Source organism: Coregonus clupeaformis, chromosome 15 (assembly GCF_020615455.1).
Source record: "Coregonus clupeaformis isolate EN_2021a chromosome 15, ASM2061545v1, whole genome shotgun sequence".
Lineage (NCBI taxonomy): Eukaryota > Metazoa > Chordata > Actinopteri > Salmoniformes > Salmonidae > Coregonus > Coregonus clupeaformis.
This window is the reverse complement of record NC_059206.1, coordinates 49,578,323-49,600,038: the sequence shown is the minus strand read 5'-3', so window position 1 is coordinate 49,600,038 and position 21,716 is coordinate 49,578,323. Positions and strand designations below refer to the sequence as shown.

Here is a 21,716-nt window from a genome sequence, read left to right as displayed (position 1 = left end):
CCATTCAGCATCGTTCACACCCTCTTAAGCCTTTACCCCACCCATCTCTTTAAGGCTTCACATGTGAGGCCATGTGCTATACAGAGTGAGTACGGTGGTGTACTAACCAACCAAAGATTTCAACACTAAAGACTGATTTATACTATGTCTATCGACATCTCTGTATAGAGTTGTCGCAGTGACATCGTTGTTGTTATGAAAAAGTATAAACACAAAAACAACAGGCTGCATGACATCAGCAGCCTGATGGTCCAAAATAGCATAACTGGTGTATTTTAACACTTATAAACCCATCCGTTTAAAAATGAATTTAGTATATGTAAATCTAGAAAACCAGGCAACTAAAAGCAACTTTCTAAACAATGTTTTGGTTCGTTTTTAGCTTGTTAGCTAGCTAGCTAACGTTAAGTTATCATATATATCATATATATATATATCATATATATATATCATATATATATATATATATATATATCATATATATATATATATATATATATATATATCATATATATATATATATATATATATATATATATATATATATATATATATATACCATATCATATACACTACCGGTCAAAGGTTTTAGAACACCTACTCATTCAAGGGTTTTTCTTAATTTTTACTATGTTCTACATTGTAGAATAATAGCGAAGACATCAAAAGTATGAAATAACACATATGGAATCACGTAGTAACCAAAAAAGTGTTAAACAAATTATTCAAACAGCCACTCTTTGCCTTGATGACAGCTTTGCACACTAATGGCATTCTCTCAACCGGCTTCACCTGAAATGATTTTCCAACAGTCTTGAAGGAGTTTCCACATATAATGAGCTCTTGTTGGCTGCTTTTGCTTCACTCTACGGTCCAACTCATACCAAACCATCTCAATTTGGTTGAGGTCGGGGGATTGCGGAGGCCAGGTCATCTGATGCAGCACTCCATCACTCTCCTTCTTGGTAAAATAGCCCTTACACAGGGTGGAGGTGTGTTGGGTCATTGTCCTGTTGAAAAACAAATGATAGTGCCACTAAGCCCAAACCAGATGGGATGGCGTATCGCTGCAGAATGCTGTGGTAGCCATGCTGGTTAAGTGTGCCTTGAATTCTAAATTAATCACAGACAGTGTCGCCAGCAAAGCACCCCCACACCATAACACCTCCTCCTCCATGCTTTACGGTGGGAAATACACATGCAGAGAGCATCCCTTCACCGACTCTGCGTCTCACAAAGACACGGCGGCTGGAACCAAAAATCTCAAATTTGGACTCCAGACCAAAGGACACATTTCCACCGGTCTAATTTTTTACATGTATTTTTATTTTTTATGTCCATTGCTCGTGTTTCTTGGCCCAAGCAAGTCTCTTCTTATTATTGGTGTCCTTTAGTAGTGGTTTCTTTGCAGCAATTCGACCATGAAGGCCTGATTCACACAGTCTCCTCTGAACAGTTGATGTTGAGATGTGTCTGTTACTTGAACTCTGTGAAGCATTTATTTGGGCTGCAATTTCTGAGGCTGGTAATGAACTTATCCTCTGCAGCAGAAGTAACTCTGGGTCTTCCGTTCCTGTGGCGGTCCTCATGAGAGCCAGTTTCATCATAGCGCTTGATGGTTTTTGTGACTGCACTTGAAGAAACTTTCAAAGTTCTTGAAATATAATATAATATAATATAATAATAATAATAATAATAATAATAATAATATAATATGCCATTTAGCAGACGCTTTTATCCAAAGCGACTTACAGTCATGCGTGCATACATTTTTTTATTGTGTATGGGTGGTCCCGGGGATCGAACCCACTACCCTGGCGTTACAAGCGCCGTGCTCTACCAGCTGAGCTACAGAGGACCACAGGAAATGTTCTGTATTGACTGACCTTCATGTCTTAAAGTAATGATGGATTGTCTTTTCTCTTTTCTTATTTGAGCTGTTCTTGCCATAATATGGACTTGGTCTTTTACCAAATAGGGCTATCTTCTGTATACCCCCTTATCTTGTCACAACACAACTGATTGGCTCAAACGCATTAAGAAGGAAAAAAAATCCAGAAATACATTTTTAAGAAGGCACACCTGTTAATTGAAATGCATTCCAGGTGACTACCTCATGAAGCTGGTTGAGAGAATGCCAAGAGTGTGCAAAGCAACTTGCTACTGTATTTGAAGAATCTCAATATAAAATATTTTAATTTGTTGAACACTTTTTTGGTTACTACATAATTCCGAAATAAGAATTTTAGAACTTGGACACTGTCTCGTTCACTTAACGTTATATCCTAATTTGACTTTGGTGCATGTCATGTTGTTCTTCACATTACTGTCTCTGGTAAACACACACTATATCAAATAAAATCAAAGTTTATTTGTAACATGCACAGGATACAGAAGGTGTAAATGGTACAATTTAATGGTTACTTTCATAGTGGAGTCTTTTGTTTAGACATGTAGCTAGCTATTTAGCTAAACAATAAACCATAATCCCAACTCATAATGTTACTACCCTGCATGAATCTACAGGTAGCTAAAGCTAACCAACTAGGTTCAATGTTAGCTAGCTAACATTAGGCTATAACTAGCAATGCAAATGGCTCTGTGATACAAATAATATTACTACACAGATCATACACGTAATGTTAGCTAGCTAGCAAGCCGTCCAGCCAGCAAACGTTAGCTAGCTAGCTAACAGTACGCTTTAACAGAAACCGACTTTCTGACCAAATTAGAAACTTCTCTGAAAATGTAGATAGCTAGACTCTTACCCGTATACATGGATGAACGCTTCTCCCTCTCTATCAGAGATGACATGGTTGCCCTTAGTTTGAAGATGTAATCCAGAGACAGGTGTTTCTGACTCGCTCTGCATATTTGCAATCAAACGCCTGCATTTACTCCCTCTCCTTAGCTAGCATACTCTGCTTCCACCGGGCATTACACTGATTTCGAAACTCAGTCCTCCAGAAAGAGGAGAGCATTAGCACCCTTTTGCAGTTCTTTGTGATATCTTTCACAAAATACATATTAGAAAGGATTACCTACACATATTGAGCAGCTCATGTTATAGACAGAAGCGTGCTACATGACAGACCAATCCAAACTCATCTCTCGGCATGTCCAGTCCATCCATTATCTCAGCCAATCATGGCTAGGTGGAATGTTCCTGTCTTTTTCCGTGGGTAAACCAACTAGGCTCATAATGTATTTGTATGTACAGATGGCATACAAGTCTGTTATTAAGGCACATGAAATATCACATGTTCCACAAGGCATTTCTGCCACAATTTTTTTTGGATAAAAAATAAATATTTACGTTCAAATGCCTCTCCTGTGAAGTAGTGACGTGCGACATACGCTTAGTTTCCTGAAACGAGTTTCCTGAAACCTTGTGTATTCTATTATTAGAACTAAACCCTGACTGAGTTTGAAAAAAATTCAGAGGTCTGGACCTCAGTGTCCTCATGTGTAGCTATGGCCCTGCTGGTGACATCACCAAGCGGTCAATGAGTTAATAGACCAATAAGAAAGAGAGTTCCAAACCTCTCTGCCAATAACAGCTCGTTTTCAGTTTTCCCCTTCCCACTATAAAAGTTATTGCATAAGAAATTGCTCTTGCTAATAATCTATTTTTGTTTATTTTTGACCATGTTAATTGAAAACAATCACGGTAAGGTACTTAATTGTTATCCAGAAATGATTTGATATTGAGATAAAAAAAAGAGGGTTGCATTGGGCCTTTAAGGTTGCAGTTCGGCGCACAAGCATAAACCTTTCAATATGTATTCTGCTGAATTACATATATTTTGGCCAGCCCCAGTCCATTTCATATAAAAACATTGATCTTAGTCAACTGCAGCTAGCACGATTCTGCCATATTGTTTTTTTATTGTACTGTTTTTAATATTCATTTAAAAACAATGAAATAGGCCTACTTCATCTGTGTGAATTTGCGTGCACACATACACTACCGTTCAAAAGTTTGGGGTCACTTAGAAATGTCCTTATTTTCGAAAGAAAATTAATTTTCTTGTCCATTAAAATAACTCCGGGATGCTGACCTTCTAGGCAGAGTTGCAAAGAAAAAGCCATATTTCAGACCGCCCATCTTAATATTTTCTTTTTATTGGCCAGTCTGAGATATGGCTTTTTCTTTGCAACTCTGCCTAGAAGGTCAGCATCCCGGAGTCGCCTCTTCACTGTTGACGTTGAGACTGGTGTTTTGCGGGTACTATTTAATTAAGCTGCCAGTTGAGGACCTGTGAGGCGCCTGTTTCTCAAACTAGACACTAATGTATTTGTCCTCTTGCTCAGTTGTGCACCGGGGCCTCCCACTCCTCTTTCTATTCTGGTTAGAGACAGTTTGCGCTGTTCTGTGAAGGGAGTAGTACACAGCGTTGTACAAGATCTTCAGTTTCTTGGCAATTTCTCGCATTGAATAGCCTTCATTTTTCAGAACAAGAATAGACTGACGAGTTTCAGAAGAAAGTTATTTGTTTTTAGCCATTTTGAGCCTGTAATCGAACCCACAATTGCTGATTCTCCAGATACTCAACTAGTCTCAAGAAGGCCAGTTTTATTGCTTCTTTAATCAGCACAACAGTTTTCAGCTGTGCTAACATAATTGCAAAATGGTTTTCTAATGATCAATTAGCCTTTTAAAATGATAAACTTGGATTAGCAAACACAATGTGCCATTGGAACACAGGACTGATGGTTGCTGATAATGGACCTCTGTACGCCTACGTAGATATTCCATAAAAAATCTGCTGTTTCCAGCTACAATAGCCATTTGCAACATTAACAATGTCTACACTGTATTTCTGATCAATTTGATGTTATTTTAATGAACAAAAAAATTCATTTTCTTTCGAAAACAAGGACATTTCTAAGTGACCCCAAACTTTTGAACGGTAGTGTACATGTGTATGTGTGTGCGCGTAGCCAAAATACATGTATGTGCATTTGATTGTGCACGTAGGTTAGACAAGGCTGGTGGGAGGATTTATAGAAGGACGGGCTCATTGTAAGGGCTGGAATTGAATTAATGTAATACGAAACACAGCATACATATAAAACAATGTGTTTGACTCCGTTCCATTGATTCCATTCCACAATGAGCCTTTCCTCCTATAGCTCTTCCTACCAGCCGCCTCTGGTGTATGCGCATGTGTATGTGCGTTTGCATGTGCCAGCCAGTTCACCCGTTATACAAGTCAGTATTCGACGTCCATCCATGTCTAAGTATGTCGGGAGATAACATGGAAACCAGCCACTAGGGGGCAACAGTGAGCAATGTTACCTTCAAGTAGGTTTCGGTTTTCCTAGGGCGTTTTGGACGTGGATGGTGGATGGGCATAAGCATCTGCCTCTGATTCCAAAGGTTGCAAGTTAATAATTATTGTGTTGGATTCACGTCTCCATCTCAACCAAGTTATAGAATAGGACTAAATCAAATCAAACTTTAAATGCACTTTAAATAAAGTTTGATTTGATTTAGTCCTATTCTTTAACTTAGACGTGAATCCAACATATAAATTAGTAATTTGTAGAAAAAACTGGAATTTAACACAGACTAAGTCAGTGGCACAAAAGATACATCTCCTTAATTATAATATAATATGCCATTTAGCAGACGCTTTTATCCAAAGCGACTTACAGTCATGCGTGCATACATTTTTGTGTATGGGTGGTCCCGGGGATCGAACCCACTACCTTGGCGTTACAAGCGCCGTGCTCTACCAGCAATAGAGCATATAGCCTTTTAACTTGTCGACAAGTTAACAAATGATATGTTGGATTCACGTCTCCAACTAAACCAAAAATAAAAATGAAACAATAGGGTTTATTTGTTTATTTGGATCCCCATTAGCTTTTGCAGAAGCAGCGGCTACTCTTCATAGGATACACAAAAAACACAAAACATGACAAGTAACGAAACACTGATACACTGATAGAAAAGGACAGTCACACAAATGTAAAATACAATGATATGCAAACAATGCAACTAAAAAAGAATACAAACAATACAACCAAAAAAGAATGTGCGTATTAGTGTCTCTGTGTGTTTGTGTCCCCTCACTGTCCCCGCCTTTCCATGAGATGTTGTTTAACCTCTTAAGGATCAGACCCTTTTTTTCAATTTTCGCCTAAAATGACATACCCAAATCTAACTGCCTGTAGCTCAGGTCCTGAAAGCAAGGATATGCATATTTTTATACCATTTGAAAGGAAACACTTTGAAGTTTGTGGAAATGTAAAATTATTGTAGGAGAATATAACACATTAGATCTGGTAAAAGATAATACAAACAAAAAAACATGCGTTTTCTATATATATATATTTTTTCAGCATCTTTGAAATGCAAGAGAAAGGCCACAATATAATATTGCAGTTTTGGTGCAATTTAGATTGCAAATAATTTAAGCTTTCTGCCCATATAAGACATGTCTGTGTCCTGGAAAGTTTGCGGTTACTTACAACAGTCATGCTAATCACCGATCCAGTAGAGGTGAATTCGTTTTTAAATGTAATTTTGCTGTTTGCTTGAGTAATTGAAGAGGGAAGGGAGTTCCATGTGATCATGGCTCTGTATAATACTGTGCTTTGCTGTGAATTCGTTTTTTGAATTTGGGGACTGTGAAGAGACCCCTGGTGGCATGTCTTGTGTGGTATGTATGGGTGTCTGAACTGAATGTTATTTGATTATGCAGACAATCTGTAATTTTCATCACAGTAATATTTCACATAAAAACTAGAAGAGAAGCAGTTCATCTCTCATCAACCCTCAACCAGGGAAGACTGGCATTCATGTTGTTGATGTTAGTTCTGTATGTGCTGTTAAGGGCAAGGCGTGCTGCCCTGTTTTGAAATAACTGCATGTTTGCTAGGTCTTTCTTTGCTGCACTTGACCATATTACCGGACCGTAATCAAAATGGGACAAGACCATAGCCAGAGCCTGAACAACTAGTACAGTTGTCATAAACGCAGAACATCTTTTTATAAACAGACATACCCCTCCCCATCTTCACAACAACTTTGTCAATATGACTTGACCATGATATTTGACCATCCAATGTCACACCCTTTATGCACATCTCCAGGTTAAGCCAGTTGCTCAGATTAAACTATTCAAGCATTAGATACAGCTCCTTTAAAATGTTGATATTTGGTTGTGTTGTCAACCAAACACAATTTAATATTACTTATCTAATACAGTAAATAGCCTAAAGGTAAGGCTATCTTACAAACAAATGTAACAGTATTTTATCAACCTTAAAATGAGAAACACATCCATGGCCACATTTTGAGGTTACTTTAAATGGCTTCTTATGTAATCATAGAAAGTGTGCATGTTCAAGATAGCATGCAAAGTTTGCAGGTCTGTGGAGGTCTTCACAATTGCTATAATAATCTGTACAGAATCTCGAACAACATTGATCACTTGCACTATGTACTTTTAATGTAATCTCAACTGCAATCCAGGTCATTTGTTGTGCTATTAGATGAAGCACAATGATAACACATTAAGCTGTTGTATAAATCTAACATATCTGACATTGTATTCCCATTTGAACTTTTTTGTGCTTTTAAATGGTTGAAAGTGCAGTGATAGCACATTTAAATGAAAGCTAAGGGCTCGATTCAATCCATATCACCGAAGTTCAGCGCTATAGGGCGATTGAAATTTAAAGGCAATGTTCCCACATTTGTGGAGACTGCATTCATGGTAAACTCTGCATATGTCGTCTCAATCGGAAATTACCTTTACATTTCAAGCACGCGTTATAGTGCTGAATTTTGGCTATACTGATTGAATCAAGCCCTAAACCGAAAATCAGACATTGTTTTCCCATTGGAATTTGGTTGTGCTTTTAGACTCACATTGGGAATTCAACAAACTTCTGGATGTCTTTTTGAGTGTGTGAAAAAAGGTTGAAATCTCATTGATCAACATCTCAACCAAATATTCCCCAAATTTACCAATTGAAATGACGTGGTGTGCCCAGTGGGACGGTACTCATGCACACATTTGTGAAGGTGTTGGAACATAACAATGTGATCTGCACACTGTAGCAATTTTAGTTATTATTAGCATGGTGATGACATCCTGTGATGTCACTTCAATGGTGTCATTGGTGCTGACAGACAGCAATAACAGCGTGTTAACTGGTGGTCCAACGGAGATGACATGGTTATCAAATTGAGACAAAATGGAAAATAGTGTCTCTCAAATTGCTTTAAACATGCTTCCTCCCTGATGATGTTTTTGACTACATCTCTGAATAATTTGGAAATGCTGTACTAATAATACAGTTACTAATAGTTCAGAGTTCACCTGTGATTGTAAAGCCTAACCCTGTCCTTTGTGTTTTCCTGTTTGCTTGACAGACAGCTGTGATCGCCCACTGGTGTCCAACCTGCCCCAGTCCTCCTTCAGAAGCTCATCCCAGTTGTCCAACAGCCATGGGCCCGGCTTTGCAAAAGTCAACAGGAGAGATGGTGAGTCCTGGACTTTTGACACATGAGCCTGATATGGGCACTGTATTGATTGTAGGATTCCTTAGTATCTCCACTGTTATTTCGAGCGTGTATTCCGGCCGTACACAGTGGGCTGCTGTGTTGTGGTGCTCAGCTGCTCATTGCGGAAAGGGAGAGAGAGGGTTGGATTCCCCACAGGACTGTGCATAGAGAACATCAAAGGCAGGTTTCAGCAGCAGCAGTAGCGCAGGATCAAGATCCCACTATTTTTTTTTTTTTAAGTCCCTTGCTGGCGAATTCAGTTTGAGAAAGGGAGGAAAACAGTCAGAGAGAGAGACAGAGAGAGACAGAGAGCTGCTGTTACCTCATCCCCAGCTGGTCGCCTAGATAGATATTGGAATACTACATCACAAGCCCCAGTGCAAGGTCGCCCTTCTTTACCATCGGAATGCATCTGAATTCATCCACACACAAAATTCACATTGGTTGATTTGTTGGTTGGTTTGGATGCTGAATTCTGATAGAAGGGTATCCTTGCCTTTCTTAGAGGGGAAAATGCTATCACGGTGGTTCTTTGTTTGAATGTTTTAAAACGGGTAGGGTTGATCTATTTTGTGGTTTATCCTACCTTGAAAGCAGAAAATCAGTTGGCAATAGGAGGGATTTTAAGCAGCCACATAAGAGCATCTGTGCACATGATTTTCTTCGACTGTGAGACCAAAGCAATCTAAGCTTGTTGGATGCTTCTTCCAAGCTGAATTTGATGGCTGTAGCAGTAAGCACACACAGTGTTGTTTTTTCACTATTTCCATCTGAGTTGATCTGGGTGAAGTGGATCAATAGGTGTCCAAAACTGTCTATGGTATTATCAGTTTGGTATACTGTATTTCCCTGTGTTTGACCATGATGAAGCTGTATCAGCCAGGTTAACCGTTTTTTATATCAGATAATATATGCACCGTGGCAAAGCTGGTTGAAATTACTATACATTGCTACACACTAAAACAGATGGTTCTGTGCCAAATAAGGTTATATAAGAACAATGCTCATATGGTTCTAAATGGAACCTTTATGGTGCTATAAAGAACCCTTTCCTAAGGTTCTATTAAGAACTATTAAAAAAAGGTTCTGTATATCACCAAATCGGGTCCTGCTACGGTTACATCCCTTTTTGGTGCTGTATAGAACCCTTTTTAATGGTTATTTTTCTAACCTTAATGGATAATGGTTCTATAAAGAACTTTTCTCAATCTCAAAGGTTCTACAAATAACATTTTGAAGAAACATACAGGATTCTTTTATCTGGTTAGCCATTTTATATTGTTAAAATTCCATATGTTTTATTATTGTGTTAATTGACAAGTTGAATCAGGTATGCTAGCTCTGGAATGACTGGGGGTCTGTAAGGAGAGAATTGAGAACCACTGATTGACACAAAGGTTCTCAATTGAACTGCAAATAACCATTGAAGGGCTCAAAGGGTTATTTGGGTCATTATGGTTCCACATAGAACCATCTCCCTTCCCAAAGAACCCTTGAAGAACCCGCATATTTTAGTGTGTACAACTAGAAATCACCATCATTTCAACCAGATTTCTGGCTATAATGGCGTCATTGCAACCAGTTTTGCTCGCTGGCTGAACATTTCTCCCTTTCATATAATGATGGAATATGTAATCAGTTGTTTACATGGCAGAGGTTACATGGTTACATGGTTATTTACTCGGTTGCCTCTCAACAACCACTCTTCTATTTGACCTTTGACCACTTTCTAAGGTCACACCTTTATGTGACTGGAGGAGGATCTAACATGGCATCACAAAGGGTTGAGACAGGGATGTTAATTACAAAATGCACTAGATGACACAATCCCAGCTGTTCTAAGAAGAAATCAATGAATCAATTAATGGATTCATCTAATTTACATCTCTGCCTGAAAAATTTAAAACTCGGCATCCTCTAGCGTTTCTCCGAGAATATTCGCATTACTGATTCGATTTACTGACAAAATGAACAGTGGTAACTGTCAAAAGCTCCATAATATTGCCCTCTGTTCAGTTCTACTGGTATAATATCTTCTCACCAGGCTCGTTTATTATTGAGAATGGTCTTTTGTGATCTGACAACTAAGTTGATTGAAATAGTGAATTAAATACTTCCATTCAATAATTATAATCAGAAAGCAGCAACATGAGAACAGTGGTGATAGGATTGCATACAGTATATAGTCTGTAAGGTCATTGTATAAGAACATATCAAAGTGGCCTATTGTCTGATCCATGCAAATGATATTGTTTGTCCTCAGACTGTCCTCAGAATTGATTGGTTGGTTCCCCTCTCTAGTCAATAATATAATATAAAAATATATGCCATTTAGCAGACGCTTTTATTGAAAGCGACTTACAGTCGTGAGTGCATGCATTTTACGTATGGGTGGTCCCAGGAATCGAACCCACTACCCTGGATTTACAAGCTCCATGCTCTACCAACTGAGCTACAAATGACCACCAATCTAGAATTAGAATGCTATTCAGGCCCCACCGTTCTACACTTTCTACTACACACACCAAACCCACCAACTATTCTACAGTCGTGGTCAAAAGTTTTGAGAATGACACAAGTATTGGTCTTCAAAAAGTTTGCTGCTTCAGTGTTTTTAGATATTTTTGTCAGATGTTACTATGGTATACTGAAGTATAATTACAAGCATTCCATAAGTGTCAAAGGCTTTTATTGACAATTACATTAAGTTTATGCAAAGAGTCAATATTTGCAGTGTTGACCCTTCTTTTTCAAGACCTCTGCAATCCGCCCTGGCATGCTGTCAATTAACGTATGGGCCACATCCTGACTGATGGCAGGCCATTCTTGCATAATCAATGCTTGGAGTTTGTCAGAATTTGTGGGTTATTGTTTGTCCACCCGCCTCTTGAGGATTGACCACAAGTTCTCAATGGGATTAAGGTCCGGGGAGTTTCCTTGCCATGGACCCAAAATGTCGATGTTTTGTTCCCAGAGCCACTTAGTTATCACTTTTGCCTTATGGCAAGGTGCTCCATCATGCTGGAAAAGGCATTGTTCGTCACCAAACTGTTCTTGGATAGTTGGGAGAAGTTGCTCTCGGAGGATGTGTTGGTACCATTCTTTATTCATGGCTGTGTTCTTAGGCAAAATTGTGAGTGAGCCCACTCCCTTGGCTGAGAAGCAACCCCACACATGAATGGTCTCAGGATGCTTTACTGTTGGCATGACACAGGACTGATGGTAGCACTCACCTTGTCTTCTCCAGACAAGCTTTTTTCCCGGATGTCCCAAACAATCGGAAAGGGGATTCATCAGAGAAAATGACTTTACCCCAGTCCTCAGCAGTCCAATCCCTGTACCTTTTGCAGAATATCAGTCTGTCCCTGATGTTTTTCCTGGAGAGAAGTGGTTTCCTCGCTGCCCTTCTTGACACCAGGCCATCCTCCAAAAGTATTTGCCTCACTGTGCATGCAGATGCACTCACACCTGCCTGCTGCCATTCCTGAGCAAGCTCTGCACTGGTGGTGCCCCGATTCCGCAGCTGAATCAACTTTAGGAGACGGTCCTGGCGCTTGCTGGACTTTCTTGGGCGCCCTGAAGCCTTCTTCACAACAATTGAACCTCTCTCCTTGAAGTTCTTGATGATCCGATAAATGGTTGATTTAGGTGCAATCTTACTAGCAGCAATATCCTTGCCTGTGAAGCCCTTTCTGTGCAAAGAAAATATGACAGCACGTGTTTCCTTGCAGGTAACCATGGTTAACAGAGGAAGAACAATGATTTCAAGCACCACCCTCCTTTTAAAGCTTCCAGTCTGTTATTCTAACTCAATCAGCATGACCGAGTGATCTTCAGCCTTGTCCTCGTCAACACTCTCACCTGTGTTAACGAGAGAATCACTGACATGATGGCAGCTGGTCCATTTGTGGCAGGGGCTGAAATGCAGTGGAAATGTTTTTTGGGGATTAAGTTCATTTTCATGGCAAAGAGGGACTTTGCAGTTAATTGCAATTCATCTGATCACCCTTCATAACATTCTGGAGTATAAGCAAATTGCCATCATAAAAACTGAGGCAGCAGACTCTGAAAATTAATATTTGTGTCATTCTCAAAACTTTTGACCACGACTGTACACATGCTGTGATCAGATATTTGGCCATATCCATGCAATCCAAGGTAGTGTAGAAACATGAAAAACCTATTGAGATCCAGTCAGGATCAGATCTGGTTATACCACCTCCATAGGGGGACAAGAACGCATTATGGCAGGCCAGGTTTTGATCTCCCTCTGACTTTATTTTCTCTCCTCCAATAAAGCATCATTAGTTTACTTAGTTCAACCCAGTTTCTCTCTTTCTCCTCCCCCCCTCTCTCTCTCTCTCTCCCTCCCTCCCTCCCTCCCCCTCATTACCTTTCCATTCCCTCCCTCCCTTGTCTTCTCTTTCATACCTATTCTACTTTCTCTCTCCCCTCTCTCTTTCTAATAACTTCTCTCTCTCCTTTTCACTTTCTCATTCCCTCCCTCTCATCATCACTATCTCTGACACTGCCCTGTCCCCTTGAATACAGAAACTGTGTGTTTAATTCTAATTATGAGTTACTCTGTCTCCAGTTTAAAGGGAAACTTCACCGCTAGACACTATTTGGGGTGTTTTTCCAGTCTCCCTACATAATTATGAGTGATGAGAGGTGTTTCAGACATAATTATGCACCATAGCGGTATTTTTTAAATTTTTGCGCTACGAGACTTCAACCAATGACGTCATTGGTTGATTGAGCCTGCTGTCTGATCAAAAACTGAATGGAGTCATGTTTTGTAGCAATTATTGTGGCCTTTGTGTTTCACCGATTGCACGATCACGCTAGTAGATATGGTTGTCCTTGTTCAATTACTGCACTGTCGGAGCTAGAAGCACAAGCATTTCGCTACACCCGCCAAACACGTGTATGTGACAAATAAAATGTGATTTGATTTGATTTAAATAGAGCCATTGGACTTTTTGCTATCTGCCACGACATTGCAGGATATCTAGGTTGACTCATTTTCCCTGGCTTTGTAAAGACTACAGCCTGATGGGAGCCCTACTTCCTTGTCCAATTGTGTTCCCACCCTCGAATGCAGGCTTATCAAAATGGGGTTTGTATTAGTTTCTAAAGGTTCACGGAGCTATGTTACCGTGCACTGTCCATCCGAGATTTCTAAATAATTACAATGGCTGCTGATGATTCCTCTTTCCAAGAAGAGCTGGACTGACGAAACTGTATGGGACATACAGCCCTATTTATTTGAGCCGGAATACACTGAAGAGGACTTGAGACAGTGAGAACTAGAATTGCGAGACCAGCAAGCAGCGATGGGGAGCCATCGCCAGACTCCAAATAGTGCTGCCTATGCAGGTGCTGTCCAGCAATGCCGACAGAAGACGAATGTCTGTGCCGCAACGATTCGATCACGGACAGTTCTTACTGGAGAGGGTCAGTGCAGACCCCATGGATCGTGTGTGTGTGTGTGACAGAGCATCAAAGTTTCAACACACATATGGATAGAGGGTGCTGGAGACGTTCTTCAGAACCTCCAAGATCAACTGGCAGCTGCAGCCTAGACCAGCTGGACCAGGAGGGCAAATGACAAACGAGTAAGTGGTTTTGCTGCCGGTAGCTAGCTAGCAAAATAAGCTCTCTTTTTACACAAGGCAGTGTTGTTCAATACAGTATCATTTTGTGATCGATTCGGCCATAACGGGGCTTGCTAGTACCACTAAAGGCCAAGCTAGCCAAGTTGAGCTATCTGGCTTTGTTTACTATACCCAAAATGTACTGTAGCCTAAAGCTATAGCTAGCTAGCTAGCTAGCTAATGTTAGCTAGCTAGCCTCAGTGCATCTCATTAGGAGCAAAACTGGAGAAATGTTTTGATGATGGTGACGAAGACTAAAGGAATGACATTGGATTTATGACTCATCCCATTGGGCACACACTGGTTGAATCAGTTGTTTCCACGTCATTTAAATTAAATGACGTTGAACCAACGTGGAATATATGTTGAATTGACGTCTGTGCCCAGTGCGATATTAGTCTTTGAGTATCAATACCTGTGTGTTGTTGGGGCCATTTGAGCAATTTGACTCAAGAGATGTGAAAGGTCCCATACCAAAAAATCTCCCTTTCTATCAAAGTGACTACACCTCACTGCACCCACCAAACGCAACTATTCTCTTTGTAGAACTGTAGTATTTATTATAGGCGTTAGCAGTATATTTTTAATCTACTGCACTGTATATATGTCAAACATTGTCATAACTGTTCCTACATACTGCTGTGTAAGCTTACCTCGGTGAGTAAGATTGTAGCTAGTTACTTCCAAATACATTTCATGAATACCACGATGAATTGATCCAAAAGTTGAAGTCTACACTTTAGTTGTTTCTGATGCAGCTGGAATCATTTTGTACACTTAAAAATATTATATAAATTTTCAAACTCCATTATATACATACACTACCTTTCAAAAGTTGGGGTCACTTAGAAATGTCCTTGCTTTCGAAAGAAAAGCAATTTTTTGGTCCATTACAATAACATCAAATTGATCAGAAATACAGTGTAGACATTGTTAATGTTGTAAATGGCTATTGTAGCTGGAAACGGCTGATTTTTTAATGGAATATCTACATAGGCGTACAGAGGCCCATTATCAGCAACCATCAGTCCTGTGTTACAATGGCACGTTGTGTTTGCTAATCCAAGTTTATCATTTTCTCAATCTCAAAGGTTCTACAAATAACATTTTGAAGAAACATACAGGATTCTTTTATCTGGTTAGCCATTTTATATTGTTAAAATTCCATATGTTTTATTATTGTGTTAATTGACAAGTTGAATCAGGTATGCTAGCTCTGGAATGACTGGGGGTCTGTAAGGAGAGAATTGAGAACCACTGATTGACACAAAGGTTCTCAATTGAACTGCAAATAACCATTGAAGGGCTCAAAGGGTTATTTGGGTCATTATGGTTCCACATAGAACCATCTCCCTTCCCAAAGAACCCTTGAAGAACCCGCATATTTTAGTGTGTACAACTAGAAATCACCATCATTTCAACCAGATTTCTGGCTATAATGGCGTCATTGCAACCAGTTTTGCTCGCTGGCTGAACATTTCTCCCTTTCATATAATGATGGAATATGTAATCAGTTGTTTACATGGCAGAGGTTACATGGTTACATGGTTATTTACTCGGTTGCCTCTCAACAACCACTCTTCTATTTGACCTTTGACCACTTTCTAAGGTCACACCTTTATGTGACTGGAGGAGGATCTAACATGGCATCACAAAGGGTTGAGACAGGGATGTTAATTACAAAATGCACTAGATGACACAATCCCAGCTGTTCTAAGAAGAAATCAATGAATCAATTAATGGATTCATCTAATTTACATCTCTGCCTGAAAAATTTAAAACTCGGCATCCTCTAGCGTTTCTCCGAGAATATTCGCATTACTGATTCGATTTACTGACAAAATGAACAGTGGTAACTGTCAAAAGCTCCATAATATTGCCCTCTGTTCAGTTCTACTGGTATAATATCTTCTCACCAGGCTCGTTTATTATTGAGAATGGTCTTTTGTGATCTGACAACTAAGTTGATTGAAATAGTGAATTAAATACTTCCATTCAATAATTATAATCAGAAAGCAGCAACATGAGAACAGTGGTGATAGGATTGCATACAGTATATAGTCTGTAAGGTCATTGTATAAGAACATATCAAAGTGGCCTATTGTCTGATCCATGCAAATGATATTGTTTGTCCTCAGACTGTCCTCAGAATTGATTGGTTGGTTCCCCTCTCTAGTCAATAATATAATATAAAAATATATGCCATTTAGCAGACGCTTTTATTGAAAGCGACTTACAGTCGTGAGTGCATGCATTTTACGTATGGGTGGTCCCAGGAATCGAACCCACTACCCTGGATTTACAAGCTCCATGCTCTACCAACTGAGCTACAAATGACCACCAATCTAGAATTAGAATGCTATTCAGGCCCCACCGTTCTACACTTTCTACTACACACACCAAACCCACCAACTATTCTACAGTCGTGGTCAAAAGTTTTGAGAATGACACAAGTATTGGTCTTCAAAAAGTTTGCTGCTTCAGTGTTTTTAGATATTTTTGTCAGATGTTACTATGGTATACTGAAGTATAATTACAAGCATTCCATAAGTGTCAAAGGCTTTTATTGACAATTACATTAAGTTTATGCAAAGAGTCAATATTTGCAGTGTTGACCCTTCTTTTTCAAGACCTCTGCAATCCGCCCTGGCATGCTGTCAATTAACGTATGGGCCACATCCTGACTGATGGCAGGCCATTCTTGCATAATCAATGCTTGGAGTTTGTCAGAATTTGTGGGTTATTGTTTGTCCACCCGCCTCTTGAGGATTGACCACAAGTTCTCAATGGGATTAAGGTCCGGGGAGTTTCCTTGCCATGGACCCAAAATGTCGATGTTTTGTTCCCAGAGCCACTTAGTTATCACTTTTGCCTTATGGCAAGGTGCTCCATCATGCTGGAAAAGGCATTGTTCGTCACCAAACTGTTCTTGGATAGTTGGGAGAAGTTGCTCTCGGAGGATGTGTTGGTACCATTCTTTATTCATGGCTGTGTTCTTAGGCAAAATTGTGAGTGAGCCCACTCCCTTGGCTGAGAAGCAACCCCACACATGAATGGTCTCAGGATGCTTTACTGTTGGCATGACACAGGACTGATGGTAGCACTCACCTTGTCTTCTCCAGACAAGCTTTTTTCCGGATGTCCCAAACAATCGGAAAGGGGATTCATCAGAGAAAATGACTTTACCCCAGTCCTCAGCAGTCCAATCCCTGTACCTTTTGCAGAATATCAGTCTGTCCCTGATGTTTTTCCTGGAGAGAAGTGGTTTCCTCGCTGCCCTTCTTGACACCAGGCCATCCTCCAAAAGTATTTGCCTCACTGTGCATGCAGATGCACTCACACCTGCCTGCTGCCATTCCTGAGCAAGCTCTGCACTGGTGGTGCCCCGATTCCGCAGCTGAATCAACTTTAGGAGACGGTCCTGGCGCTTGCTGGACTTTCTTGGGCGCCCTGAAGCCTTCTTCACAACAATTGAACCTCTCTCCTTGAAGTTCTTGATGATCCGATAAATGGTTGATTTAGGTGCAATCTTACTAGCAGCAATATCCTTGCCTGTGAAGCCCTTTCTGTGCAAAGAAAATATGACAGCACGTGTTTCCTTGCAGGTAACCATGGTTAACAGAGGAAGAACAATGATTTCAAGCACCACCCTCCTTTTAAAGCTTCCAGTCTGTTATTCTAACTCAATCAGCATGACCGAGTGATCTTCAGCCTTGTCCTCGTCAACACTCTCACCTGTGTTAACGAGAGAATCACTGACATGATGGCAGCTGGTCCATTTGTGGCAGGGCTGAAATGCAGTGGAAATGTTTTTTGGGGATTAAGTTCATTTTCATGGCAAAGAGGGACTTTGCAGTTAATTGCAATTCATCTGATCACCCTTCATAACATTCTGGAGTATAAGCAAATTGCCATCATAAAAACTGAGGCAGCAGACTCTGAAAATTAATATTTGTGTCATTCTCAAAACTTTTGACCACGACTGTACACATGCTGTGATCAGATATTTGGCCATATCCATGCAATCCAAGGTAGTGTAGAAACATGAAAAACCTATTGAGATCCAGTCAGGATCAGATCTGGTTATACCACCTCCATAGGGGGACAAGAACGCATTATGGCAGGCCAGGTTTTGATCTCCCTCTGACTTTATTTTCTCTCCTCCAATAAAGCATCATTAGTTTACTTAGTTCAACCCAGTTTCTCTCTTTCTCCTCCCCCTCTCTCTCTCTCTCTCCCTCCCTCCCTCCCTCCCCCCTCATTACCTTTCCATTCCCTCCCTCCCTTGTCTTCTCTTTCATACCTATTCTACTTTCTCTCTCCCCTCTCTCTTTCTAATAACTTCTCTCTCTCCTTTTCACTTTCTCATTCCCTCCCTCTCATCATCACTATCTCTGACACTGCCCTGTCCCCTTGAATACAGAAACTGTGTGTTTAATTCTAATTATGAGTTACTCTGTCTCCAGTTTAAAGGGAAACTTCACCGCTAGACACTATTTGGGGTGTTTTTCCAGTCTCCCTACATAATTATGAGTGATGAGAGGTGTTTCAGACATAATTATGCACCATAGCGGTATTTTTAAATTTTTGCGCTGCGAGACTTCAACCAATGACGTCATTGGTTGATTGAGCCTGCTGTCTGATCAAAAACTGAATGGAGTCATGTTTTGTAGCAATTATTGTGGCCTTTGTGTTTCACCGATTGCACGATCACGCTAGTAGATATGGTTGTCCTTGTTCAATTACTGCACTGTCGGAGCTAGAAGCACAAGCATTTCGCTACACCCGCCAAACACGTGTATGTGACAAATAAAATGTGATTTGATTTGATTTAAATAGAGCCATTGGACTTTTTGCTATCTGCCACGACATTGCAGGATATCTAGGTTGACTCATTTTCCCTGGCTTTGTAAAGACTACAGCCTGATGGGAGCCCTACTTCCTTGTCCAATTGTGTTCCCACCCTCGAATGCAGGCTTATCAAAATGGGGTTTGTATTAGTTTCTAAAGGTTCACGGAGCTATGTTACCGTGCACTGTCCATCCGAGATTTCTAAATAATTACAATGGCTGCTGATGATTCCTCTTTCCAAGAAGAGCTGGACGACGAAACTGTATGGGACATACAGCCCTATTTATTTGAGCCGGAATACACTGAAGAGGACTTGAGACAGTGAGAACTAGAATTGCGAGACCAGCAAGCAGCGATGGGGAGCCATCGCCAGACTCCAAATAGTGCTGCCTATGCAGGTGCTGTCCAGCAATGCCGACAGAAGACGAATGTCTGTGCCGCAACGAATTCGATCACGGACAGTTCTTACTGGAGAGGGTCAGTGCAGACCCCATGGATCGTGTGTGTGTGTGTGACAGAGCATCAAAGTTTCAACACACATATGGATAGAGGGTGCTGGAGACGTTCTTCAGAACCTCCAAGATCAACTGGCAGCTGCAGCCTAGACCAGCTGGACCAGGAGGGCAAATGACAAACGAGTAAGTGGTTTTGCTGCCGGTAGCTAGCTAGCAAAATAAGCTCTCTTTTTACACAAGGCAGTGTTGTTCAATACAGTATCATTTTGTGATCGATTCGGCCATAACGGGGCTTGCTAGTACCACTAAAGGCCAAGCTAGCCAAGTTGAGCTATCTGGCTTTGTTTACTATACCCAAAATGTACTGTAGCCTAAAGCTATAGCTAGCTAGCTAGCTAGCTAATGTTAGCTAGCTAGCCTCAGTGCATCTCATTAGGAGCAAAACTGGAGAAATGTTTTGATGATGGTGACGAAGACTAAAGGAATGACATTGGATTTATGACTCATCCCATTGGGCACACACTGGTTGAATCAGTTGTTTCCACGTCATTTAAATTAAATGACGTTGAACCAACGTGGAATAGATGTTGAATTGACGTCTGTGCCCAGTGCGATATTAGTCTTTGAGTATCAATACCTGTGTGTTGTTGGGGCCATTTGAGCAATTTGACTCAAGAGATGTGAAAGGTCCCATACCAAAAAATCTCCCTTTCTATCAAAGTGACTACACCTCACTGCACCCACCAAACGCAACTATTCTCTTTGTAGAACTGTAGTATTTATTATAGGCGTTAGCAGTATATTTTTTAATCTACTGCACTGTATATATGTCAAACATTGTCATAACTGTTCCTACATACTGCTGTGTAAGCTTACCTCGGTGAGTAAGATTGTAGCTAGTTACTTCCAAATACATTTCATGAATACCACGATGAATTGATCCAAAAGTTGAAGTCTACACTTTAGTTGTTTCTGATGCAGCTGGAATCATTTTGTACACTTAAAAATATTATATAAATTTTCAAACTCCATTATATACATACACTACCTTTCAAAAGTTGGGGTCACTTAGAAATGTCCTTGCTTTCGAAAGAAAAGCAATTTTTTGGTCCATTACAATAACATCAAATTGATCAGAAATACAGTGTAGACATTGTTAATGTTGTAAATGGCTATTGTAGCTGGAAACGGCTGATTTTTTAATGGAATATCTACATAGGCGTACAGAGGCCCATTATCAGCAACCATCAGTCCTGTGTTACAATGGCACGTTGTGTTTGCTAATCCAAGTTTATCATTTTAAAAAAGGCTCATTTATCATTAGAAAACCCTTTTGCAATTATGTTAGCACAGCTGAAAACTGTTGTGCTGATTAAAGAAGCAATACAACTGGCCTTCTTGAGACTAGTTGAGTATCTGGAGCATCAGCAATTGTGGGTTCGATTACAGGCTCAAAATGGCCACAAACAAAGAACTTTCTTCTGAAACTCGTCAGTCTATTCTTGTTCTGAGAAATGAAGGCTATTCTATGCGAGAAATTGCCAAGAAACTGAAGATCTGTACTATTCCCTTCACAGAACAGCACAAACTGGCTCTAACCAGAATAGAAAGAGGAGTTGGAGGCCCCGGTGCACAACTGAGCAAGAGGACAAATACATTAGTGTCTAGTTTGAGAAACAGGCGCCTCAACTGGCAGCTTCATTACATAGTACCCGCAAAAAACACCAGTCTCAACGTCAACAGTGAAGCGGTGACTCCGGGATGCTGACCTTCTAGGCAGAGTTGCAAAGAAAAAGCCATATCTCAGACTGCCCATCTTAATCTTTTCTTTTTATTGGCCAGTCTGAGATATGGGTTTTTCTTTGCAACTCTGCCTAGAAGGTCAGCATCCCGGAGTCGCCTCTTCACTGTTGACGTTGAGACTGGTGTCAACTAGTCTCAAGAAGGCCAGTTTTATTGCTTCTTTAATCAGCACAACCATTTTCAGCTGTGCTAACATAATTGCAAAATGGTTTTCTAATGATCAATTAGCTTTTAAAATGTTAAACTTGGATTAGCAAACACAACGTGCCATTGGAACACAGGACTGATGATTGCTGATAATGGGCCTCTGTACGCCTATGTAGATATTCCATTAAAAATCAGCTTTCCAGCTACAATAGCCATTTACAACATTAACAATGTCTACACTGTATTTCTGATCAATTTGATGTTATATTAATGGACTTT

The 21,716-nt window shown here is 40.2% G+C and overlaps 1 protein-coding gene across 2 annotated transcripts in view; it reads left to right on the top strand.

Moving 5' to 3' along the window:
- LOC121582830 (contactin-associated protein-like 4) overlaps positions 1 to 21,716 on the top strand; it is a 249,314-nt gene that overhangs the window by 34,777 nt on the left and 192,821 nt on the right. For both annotated transcript variants that reach the window (XM_041898959.1, XM_041898958.1), the window contains exon 2: positions 8,393 to 8,503. In XM_041898959.1, the coding sequence (XP_041754893.1) occupies positions 8,393 to 8,503 (111 nt within the window). The remainder of the gene's footprint in view (positions 1 to 8,392; positions 8,504 to 21,716) is intronic.